The 10,614-nt window shown below is 44.4% G+C and overlaps 3 protein-coding genes across 3 annotated transcripts; 2 read left to right on the forward strand and 1 right to left on the reverse strand.

Annotated features, from left to right (window-relative positions):
- Positions 1-599: 599 nt before the first annotated feature.
- LOC110862249 lies at positions 600-3,171 on the forward strand. The gene is made up of 2 exons (XM_022111429.1): positions 600-2,159; positions 2,299-3,171. Exons 1-2 carry the CDS (start codon positions 600-602, stop codon positions 3,169-3,171), a joined length of 2,433 nt encoding a protein of 810 aa, XP_021967121.1.
- A 338-nt stretch (positions 3,172-3,509) lies between these two features.
- LOC110862250 lies at positions 3,510-4,259 on the reverse strand. Its single transcript, XM_022111430.1, has one exon. It carries the CDS (start codon positions 4,257-4,259, stop codon positions 3,510-3,512), a length of 750 nt encoding a protein of 249 aa, XP_021967122.1.
- A 334-nt stretch (positions 4,260-4,593) lies between these two features.
- On the forward strand, positions 4,594-9,957 carry LOC110862251. The gene has a single exon (XM_022111431.1). The coding sequence runs from the start codon at positions 4,594-4,596 to the stop codon at positions 9,955-9,957; it is 5,364 nt and encodes a 1,787-aa protein (XP_021967123.1).
- The last annotated feature ends 657 nt before the right edge of the window (positions 9,958-10,614 follow it).

A 10,614-nucleotide genomic window follows, 5' to 3' on the forward strand; every position in this document is an offset into this window, starting at 1 on the left:
TCAATCTCAAACACTGACGATGGAGATTCAAGGAGTGTTCCCATACGCCAAATGGTTCGAAATGAAGGATGTTCAGACCGTGCAAGATTTCCATTGCTCCAGTCAAACTGTCATCGCAGAGGAACTGAAAAGTAAATTTCCGTATCTGAATCAAGTGCCAATTAAAGACATGGTTAACGTGCAACCTCGATTGCTAATTGGAGTTAACAATACGAAGCTGATCGTCCCACAGAGAAGTGTCAAAGGTGTGGACAACAACGCGGTGGCTCATCGGACCCTGCTGGGCTGGGCCATACATGGAATAATGTCGGGCAGAGAAACGAAAGGAAGTGTGACGCATTTATGCAACCACGACGACATGGATGACCTGCACAATATCGTGAAAAACTATTTCTCTGTCGAAGCTTTCGGAGTGAAAGTCCCCGACTTTCAACCCCAGAAAAAAGAAGATGAACGTGCCCAGGAGATCTTAGAGAAGACTGAATCTCATCCCTGGTCAGAATCGATACGAGATTGGACATCTCTATAAAGATGAAGAGCCATCACTCGTCAACAGTAAACTCATGGCAGAAAGCAGATTGAAATGTGCTGAAAAGAAAATGGATCGTAATCGTGCTGCTGGATTTGCTCATGAGGAGAAAATAAATGAATATATTATGAAGGGTTATGCAAGAAAACTCGACCCTAGTGAAGTCAACAACAACGAATCGAAGGTGTGGTACTTGCCGCATTTCGTCATCGACAAGCCCCGCAAACCTGGAAAATATCGACTAGTTTTCGACGCCGCAGCGAAGATTCATGGAAAATCGCTGAACGATTATTTACTGACTGGACCAGACTTGTTAAATTCGCTGGCGTCAGTGATCATCAAATTTCGTCAAAATCAGATTGGATTCTCTGGCGACATTCGTGATATGTTTCATCAAGTACGAGTCAGAAAAGAAGATTTGGCATCTCAACGATTTTTGTGGAGAGGATGGGACCGAGAGAAGAAACCCGATATCTACCAAATGGAAGTGTTAATATTTGGAGGGACCTCGTCACCCACCTCGACGATATTTGTGACCCACAAAAATGCTGACGCCCACCGGGAGGAATATCCGGAAGCAGCAGCAGCCATTAAAACGAAACATTATATGGACGATTATTTGGATTCGAAAAGTACCGTGAAGGATGCGATCCAAATAATTCAAGGTGTCACCGAAGTACACCGACGAGGAGGTTTTGAGATCACTGGATGGGTCTCAAACAGCGAAGAGCTCATCAAACTCATCCCAGAAGAACATAGTGGTGAAAGGATGAAGAATTTTGATAGTGATGCTGGGAACAAAGTCGAACGAGTTTTGGGCCTCCATTGGGATACAACTGAAGATTGTTGGTCATTTCCCATCAATTTTAAGAAAATGCAAAGTCAAGTGATCAATGGTGAAACGCACCCGACAAAACGACAGATTCTTGGAGTCGTAATGTCAATTTTCGACCCGATCGGACTCATCGCTCATTACACTGTAAAAGGAAAGATGTTGTTACAAGCAGTGTGGAGATCCGGTTACGGGTGGGATGACGAAATCACAGGAGAATGCCTGGACAATTGGAAAATGTGGATTCATGAATTCGAGTCAATCAAGAATTTGAAGATTCCACGATGTTACGCCACTTTCAACTGTGAAGAAAGTGAAGTTGAGCTGCACGTCTTTTGCGACGCTAGTGAACTAGCCTACGCCGCAGCAGCTTATCTCCGTATCGACAATGGACGGAGAATCGAGGCGAGTCTAGTGATGGCCAAATCAAGAGTAGCCCCCCTGAAAAGTATATCGATCCCGCGAATGGAGCTTATGGCAGCCGTAATGGGGACAAGACTCGGACTCACCGTGAAGAAAGAATTAGAATTTGAAATTAAACGAACCGTCTATTGGAGCGACAACAAAACCGTTCTGTGTTGGATAAGAGCAGCCGACACTCGTCGCTATAAGCAATTCGTCGCACACCGCGTGGGAGAAATTTTGGAATCAACGGAGGGGTCAAATTGGAAATGGGTACCTACTCTGGATAATGTGGCAGACGACGCCACCAGAAATACGCCAAGTGATCTCACTTCCAACGCCAGATGGTTCCGCGGACCTGAGTACCTATGTCAAGAAGCCGAAACCTGGCTATCGGTAAGATATCGAAGTGAAGACAGGATTTCTAGGATTGGTGAGAGAAAGTGACACCTACCAACCGAATTCAGACCGATTCAATTTTATGAAATTGCTACGTATTACGGCTTACATGCTGCGATTCATCGAACGAGTCAAGAATCCAGCGACCTCAATAAAATATCGACAAGCCGTCACCCCTACCGAACTTGCAGCCGCCGAGAAGATATGGTGGAGGAAATGTCAAAAGGATTTATTTCCCACTGAAGTCCAACTCCTGCAAGATAATGTGGATTTATGGAAATCAAAACAAGCCAACCACAGTCGACTACTCAGATTAAGTCCAATCATGGATGAAGATGGAATCATCAGATTGAGAGGAAGAATTGACCAAGCCTTGTGTATTGGATGGGACACTAAACAACCCGTTATTCTTGACGATAAGCATCCGTTTGTTATGAGGATGATTGACTATTATCACCGCGCCCACCAACACCAAGGTCAAGAACCCGTTTTTAACGATCTTAGACGGAGATACTGGATTTTGGGAATGAGATCTGCCGTCAAGAAATCCTGGATTCGGTGCAACTGCTGCAAATTGAACCGAGCCAAACCGTCATTTCCGGAAATGGGAGCATTACCACCTTGTCGAGTTGCAGCTTACGAAGCCCCATTTACCTACACTGGACTCGACTACTTTGGTCCAGTAGAAGTTATCGTTGGAAGGAGCGTCCAGAAACGATGGGTCGCCCTCTTTGTATGTATGACGTCTCGTGCCATTCATGTGGAAATCGCACGAAGAATTGACACCGATGAAGCCATCAACGCGTTGAGAAAATTTATGTCCATTCGAGGACAACCCCGCTGTATTTTGTCTGACAACGGGACAAACTTCCGGGGAGCAGATGGCGAACTCAAGAAAGCGATTGGTGAATGGAAACACCAACAAATTGAAGAATTTTTGTTACCAAAAGGAGTCGAGTGGAAATTCATCCCACCTGTTGAGACACGACAAGTCACCCACTACCCGTAGGGCTCCGTCTCCTAATATTATGCCTTTTGGGTATTTATGCCACTAATCCTACACGTACCCTGACTCATTGAACTCTTACTGGTCGCAAAGAATACCGGACGTGCAAAACCGTGGACTTTTCTTAAACAATTTACTTTATTTTACTTTCATTTAAATTATTATGAGAGAGGACAATTTAATGCGACTGCTCACAAACAAAGCTGGACCACGTCTCTTTTTTTTTACTTCAACTCTACCGCTCATAAAATCTCACTTTGAACATGAAATCTAACATCACTCCCACCTTCATTGGAACAATGAACAATTACATATTCACAATTCATACATAAATATACATCTTAAACTTGTAACGACAAATGAGAAATCCATTGTCCATATCTGGCGACAGGTTTCAGGTTTCTCCCTCGTTTCGTCTTGACTTCCTTTTGACGATCATCCTCCGTCGCCAATTCGTCTTGCATATCTGTTGCTGTCCTCTCATCATGGATTTGAACAGCAAGTTTTCTCACTTCTTCGGAAACTGGTATTTCTTCTTTACCCGAGATTTCCAAAGGATATACTCGTTGTAAAGGACGCGTCAGAATGCGACCTTTCTTCACAGTCTTGAGGATATATGTTCCGTTGCTCCCTCTCACTAGTCCGTAGTCATGTGGAGTTTGAGCTTTCACCACCCTCACTTTTCCATCACGTCCAGGAATCAACTCTAGCACACGACCCATTGGCCATTGGAACCTCTTCACGTTGTCCGCTCCAATCATGACGATGTCTCCGACTTGAAGTGGACGAGATCCTTTTTCTTTTCCCTTTTGGATTAGATGGGCCAGATATTCTGTCCTGAATCGAGATTGCAGCTTGGTCTGAATTACTCTCATCCTTCTGTATGTTCCCCGTAGTTCATCTGCTCCAATTACTTGACCCTCGGGGAAATGAGAATGCCTTGTTGGATGCAGAAACATTGCAGGTGTTAATGGGATGAGATCTTCGCCGTCCTCAGTTATTGTTGTCAGGGGGCGATCATTGATTGTTGCTTGCACAGTAGATAGACATGTGCGAAGCTCGTCGTAAGTCAGCATGGCTTTTCCGAGCATTCTTCTCATTTGGTTTTTCATACTTCGTACAAGGCGCTCCCATCATCCCTTGCCTCTTTGAGGACCCCACCCTGAGTATTCGGGGGTGATTCAGGTGATAACTTTCAATTATTCCTATTCCAAGTAGCCGGGACGGAGGAGAATTAACCTACCACACCCGTGAGGAAGGAATCACGTATTGGATTATTGTTGTTGAATTGCCTCTTTGAGGGCCCCATCCTCTGCATACAGGAGATATTGAGGTGGAGAGCGTTTCAGGACGAAATCTGAACGTTCGTTTTACTAATTGTTGTTTTTTGTTTGGGTTTGTTGTTCCCGAGATACCGCCACGGAGATGGATCGACTCAAAAAAGTGAGGACACCCGTGCGGTCGGCAATAACAAAAATATGTAATGAAGTAGAAGCTGAGTTGACGAAGACCAACCCTGGACTGCTCGATCTCCAAGTCTTAGGAAAAAGGATGGAGAAACAGATGACAGACATTCAGGAGTTGGATCAGAAATTGCTGGACATGATGTTGGATGAAGGATGTGCTCAAGAAGAATACGATGCCGAGAAAGAAGCCATCGAAGAGTATCAAAGTAAAGGAATTAGGACAAAATTCCGAATTGAAGAGCGCTTCGTACGTCCACCAAGTCCTTCCAGCAGTTACGCATCAGTTTATTCCGATGGGCAGAAAAAGAAGACCTACAAGCTCCCCAAGATTCAGATAAGAAAGTTTAATGGGGAATTGAAAGAATGGCTTGGATTCTGGTCCCAATTCAAAAAGATTCATGAAGATGATGAGCTTCACGACAGTGACAAACTGCAGTACCTCGTGCAAGCAATGGTTATTGGAACTCGTGCTCATGACTTAGTCACCAAGTATCCTCAAACAACCGAAAACTACCCAAAAGCCGTGGCAGCTCTCCAACAGCGTTTTGGGAATACGAAATTGTTAACGCAAGTTTATGTGCGAGAATTATTGAAGATGACGTGGAGTGCAAAATCAAAAGAGAAGATGTCGCTATCAAAGTTATACGACAGCTTGGATTCGCACTTACAAGCTTTAGATTCTTTGGGTGTTACCAGAGAGCACACGTTCTTGTTCCCCATGGTCGAATCAAGTCTACAAGAAGACATTCTCATGGCGTGGCAACGAAGTGCGTTCTACAGAAAAGATGGTACACAAGAAGTTCCACCCAAGTCAGAACTCGACTACTTAATGGAGTTTTTGCAACAAGAGGTGGAGAACGAAGAGCAGAGGTCACTTGCGAGAGATGGATTTGTGCAACCCACGCAGGCCACACCCACTCCCAAGGACAAGAAGAATGGAAATCCTCATCAGAAGAATAAGTATATGGAGGATGACATTCACACAGCAGCTGGACTGATGGCAGCCAAGATACAATGCATATTTTGCGACATGACCAATCACAACAGTCCAGATTGCAGAAGAGCAAAGAACATGACGATTGATGTGAAGAGGGAGAAAGTGCGAGATAAGAGGGTTTGCTACATTTGTCTAATTCCTGGTCACATCTCCAAGAACTGCAGAGTTGCTATTCAGTGTCAGCTTTGTGGAAGGAAACATCAAAGTGTAATGTGTGATGGTAATCCTAGACGAGAAGAAAACGATGCCAGGAGACCGGAAGTACAACAGCAAGTCAACACCGCCATTTGCAATTCAAATCTTAGTCAAAATTTGGAAGTACTGCTGAAAGTGGTGGTAGTGAAAGTAATTGGACCTGCTGGTGCAATAACAGTCCGTCTTCTTGTTGATGAAGGAAGCCAAGTGAGCTACATTGGGTCAAGAACCATACAGAAAATTGGAAGCAAGGAAGAGGGGATAGAGTACGTGAGGAATATGCTGCTTGGTGGGTTCGTAACGGATGTACACGCCGAGAAACTTCACAAAGTGCAAATTCAGAGTTTGGATGGCAGCCAGAAGAAGACGTGGACATTGAGAGAAATACCAATAGTCTGCACGTCCATTCCAAGAGTGCCGAAGGGTCCATGGATTGATCGTCTGAAGAGAAACAAAATATTCCTATCAGACTTCCATTTGGCTCATGTGGATGAGGTCGATATTGAGATTCTCATCGGATCAGATTTGCGTGCCGAGTTATGTACCGGAAAGAAAATAGAACTGGGTGCTAACTTGACCGCCGAAGAAACAGTATTTGGATGGGTGTTGGGAGGTCCAATTCCAACGCCAAAGAACGTAGCGTCAAACTTGACAATTTCACTTGCATCAAGCCAAGAACGCTCAATTCAAGACATGTGGTCACTGGAGACATTGGGAATTTTAGATCCGGTGCATGTCCAAACGAAGAAAGAAGAAGAAGAAGCAGCAAAACAGCACTTCTTAACGAACGTAACGAGAGACGAGGAAGGTCATTATTCCGCGAGTCTGCCATGGATTAACGGAGAACCGGAACGTACCTTGCCAACAAATCGGGCAATAGCAGAAAGAAGGCTGATGTCCACCACCAAGAAATTAGTAGAAAAGAATATGTATGAAGTATATGACGGGATTTTTCGAGGGTGGGAGGAAGAAGGCATCATCGAGGCAGTTACAGAGTCGTCGCCCCCTGATGGTCATTACTTACCTCATCATCCAGTATTCAAACCGGAAAGTACCACCACGCCAGTGCGCCCAGTCTTCGACGCAAGCTGCAAGGCCGCTGGCAAACCGTCCTTAAATGAAAGTCTGTTCAAGGGACCGAATTTGATAGAATTAATTCCATCTGTACTGCACCGATTCAGACAGAGGAACATTGGAGTGATTTCTGATGTACGAAAGGCATTCCAGATGATAGGGATCAATAAAGAAGACAGAAACTACCAAAAGTTTCTGTGGTGGGAGGACTCCGAGCGCAAAAAAGTTAAAGTTTATGAACATGCACGAGTCGTATTTGGAGTGACCACCAGTCCATTTCTCCTGGGAGCCGTATTTGATCTTCATCTGTCCAAGTATGAGGGTGAGAAGAAGAAAATCGCCCAGAAGTTGCTGAAGTCTTTGTATGTGGACAACAGCATCACGTCAGTCGACACACAGAATGAAATGGAAGAGTTCAAGAAAATGTCCACTTCTATGATGACCGACGCGAAAATGGAATTGAGAGAATGGGAGTCCACAATCACTGACGCGAGCCTCAATGATGAACAAAGGACGACGACGTCAGTATTGGGTATGACGTGGGATAAACAGGCCGACACAATATCAGTGCTGTTTGATTCCATTATATTGGACGGTCCTATCACGAAGAGAAAGATATTGTCAAAGTTGCATCAAGTATTTGACCCGATTGGATTTACCTGCCCTGCAACGCTACAACCGAAACTATTGTTGCAAGATACGTGGAAATATGGCGTGAAATGGGATGAGGATTTGGATGAAGGGACGTCATCAAAATTTCAAGAATGGATGGATCAAGCTCACATGTTACGAGAGATACATATTCCAAGAGTAATGATGATAAGTGCACCAGACTCCTTACAGCTTCACCTATTTACTGATGCAAGCAAGTACGCCTACGCAGCAGTGATCTATGCACGGTCACAGAAGAATGATCAAGTTAAGGTGACTCTATTACAAGCCAAATCTAGAGTAGCACCTGTCAAAGGAGGCACCATCCCACGACTGGAATTAATCGGATGCCTCATCGGAGCCAGACTCATGGAGTTAGTTAAGAGCTCATTGGATGTACCAATTACTGAGTCATTCCAGTGGACGGATTCTACCACAGCGCTAGCGTGGATACAAAGAGACGCCAGCTTGAATCGGTTTGTTGGAAATCGTGTTAAAGAGATACGCGACAAGACCAGTGTGGAGAATTGGAGACATGTTCCAGGAAGCAAGAATCCTGCAGATCTCCCGTCTCGAGGATGTACTCCAAGTCAATTGTTAGAATCGCTATGGTGGGAGGGACCGGAATGGTTGAAACGACCTGAAGCAGACTGGCCATCCAACCAAGTGGAAGTTGATGAAGAAGAATTCGCGAGTGAGTTAGTGAAGACGAAGATGACGTTTCAATCCACCCGGAAATCACAATGGTTCCAGACCAAATTCTCCACTTACCTGAAGAATGTACGAGTAATGGCATGGATATCAAGATTCATAAACAATTCCAAGACTGCGGCTGGAATTGAAGGGAGGAAAGAAGTGGGTCAACTCTGCATAAGTGCTATAAGAAATGCAGAGAGACAAGTGCTAAAAGTAATTCAAGATGAGGCGTTGGATACTAATGATGTCAGCCTCAATAAGAAGTTATCCTTGGTCGAAGTAGAAGGACTCGTTTGTGTGGAGTCAAGACTGCTCGAGAAGGACGACACCGACAGCTTCAAGTGGCCAGTAATTTTACCGAGACACCCCTTGACTGCTATGATGATCACCGAGTTGCATCGTATTTATGGCCACGCAGGAGCCCAGTTTCTATTATGCAAGCTCAGAGAGAAATATTGGATTTTGGGAGGCAGGAGGACCGTGAAGACAATTCTGCACCAATGTCCAAGATGTCAGCGATTTGATGCAAAGTCGATGAAAGTAATTCCAGCGGCGTTACCAAAAGCAAGAGTGAACTCGGCCGAAGTATTTGAAACTACTGGAGTCGATCTTGCCGGAAACCTGCAATTAAAAGATAAGACGAAGGCATGGGTAGTACTCTACACCTGTGCAGTTTATCGATGCGTCCATTTTGATGTGGTGACGTCTACCAGTGCCGAAGCATTTCTTGGGAGCCTGGAGAGATTCATAAATCAATATGGGAGACCCAAGTCGTTCTACAGCGACAACGGGACGAACTTCGTGGGAGTTGTCAATCTCATGAGGTCGCTAGATTGGGAGAAAGTTATCGAGCAAATGAATGTCAACAGCATAAAATGGACATTCAATCCGCCATCTGCACCGTGGTGGGGAGGATGGTGGGAGCGCATTGTACGAAGTATGAAAAACCAAATGAGAAGAATGCTCGGAAAAGCCATGCTGACTTACGACGAGCTTCGCACATGTCTATCTACTGTGCAAGCAACAATCAATGATCGCCCCCTGACAACAATAACTGAGGACGGCGAAGATCTCATCCCATTAACACCTGCAATGTTTCTGCATCCAACAAGGCATTCTCATTTCCCCGAGGGTCAAGTAATTGGAGCAGATGAACTACGGGGAACATACAGAAGGATGAGAGTAATTCAGACCAAGCTGCAATCTCGATTCAGGACAGAATATCTGGCCCATCTAATCCAAAAGGGAAAAGAAAAAGGATCTCGTCCACTTCAAGTCGGAGACATCGTCATGATTGGAGCGGACAACGTGAAGAGGTTCCAATGGCCAATGGGTCGTGTGCTAGAGTTGATTCCTGGACGTGATGGAAAAGTGAGGGTGGTGAAAGCTCAAACTCCACATGACTACGGACTAGTGAGAGGGAGCAACGGAACATATATCCTCAAGACTGTGAAGAAAGGTCGCATTCTGACGCGTCCTTTACAACGAGTATATCCTTTGGAAATCTCGGGTAAAGAAGAAATACCAGTTTCCGAAGAAGTGAGAAAACTTGCTGTTCAAATCCATGATGAGAGGACAGCAACAGATATGCAAGACGAATTGGCGACGGAGGATGATCGTCAAAAGGAAGTCAAGACGAAACGAGGGAGAAACCTGAAACCTGTCGCCAGATATGGACAATGGATTTCTCATTTGTCGTTACAAGTTTAAGATGTATATTTATGTATGAATTGTGAATATGTAATTGTTCATTGTTCCAATGAAGGTGGGAGTGATGTTAGATTTCATGTTCAAAGTGAGATTTTATGAGCGGTAGAGTTGAAGTAAAAAAAAAAAGAGACGTGGTCCAGCTTTGTTTGTGAGCAGTCGCATTAAATTGTCCTCTCTCATAATAATTTAAATGAAAGTAAAATAAAGTAAATTGTTTAAGAAAAGTCCACGGTTTTGCACGTCCGGTATTCTTTGCGACCAGTAAGAGTTCAATGAGTCAGGGCACGTGTAGGATTAGTGGCATAAATACCCAAAAGGCATAATATTAGGAGACGGAGCCCTACGGGTAGTGGGTGACTTGTCGTGTCTCAACATTTTGTGGCTCACTCGGGGCACCAAAATGTTGAGACACGACAAGTCATGCGGATTTTATGAATTTGTTCTCGAATGTTCGATTCTATTTTTAGAACATTCTTTCTTTGTCTTTGGGCAGTTCGAGCCCGCAGTTTTTTAGTAAGTAAGCTTTTGTCCGTGTGCGAGTAAGCACGTATATTCGTGTAGAATCTCTTGTACTGTACACATCATTCCTCTCCGGTTTAATAGTGTCAGTTGAATAAATACCGTAATTTTATTATGATAAATGTTTGGTCAACCCAG

Source organism: Folsomia candida, unplaced genomic scaffold (assembly GCF_002217175.1).
Source record: "Folsomia candida strain VU population unplaced genomic scaffold, ASM221717v1 Fcan01_Sc052, whole genome shotgun sequence".
Taxonomy (NCBI): Eukaryota; Metazoa; Arthropoda; class Collembola; order Entomobryomorpha; family Isotomidae; genus Folsomia; species Folsomia candida.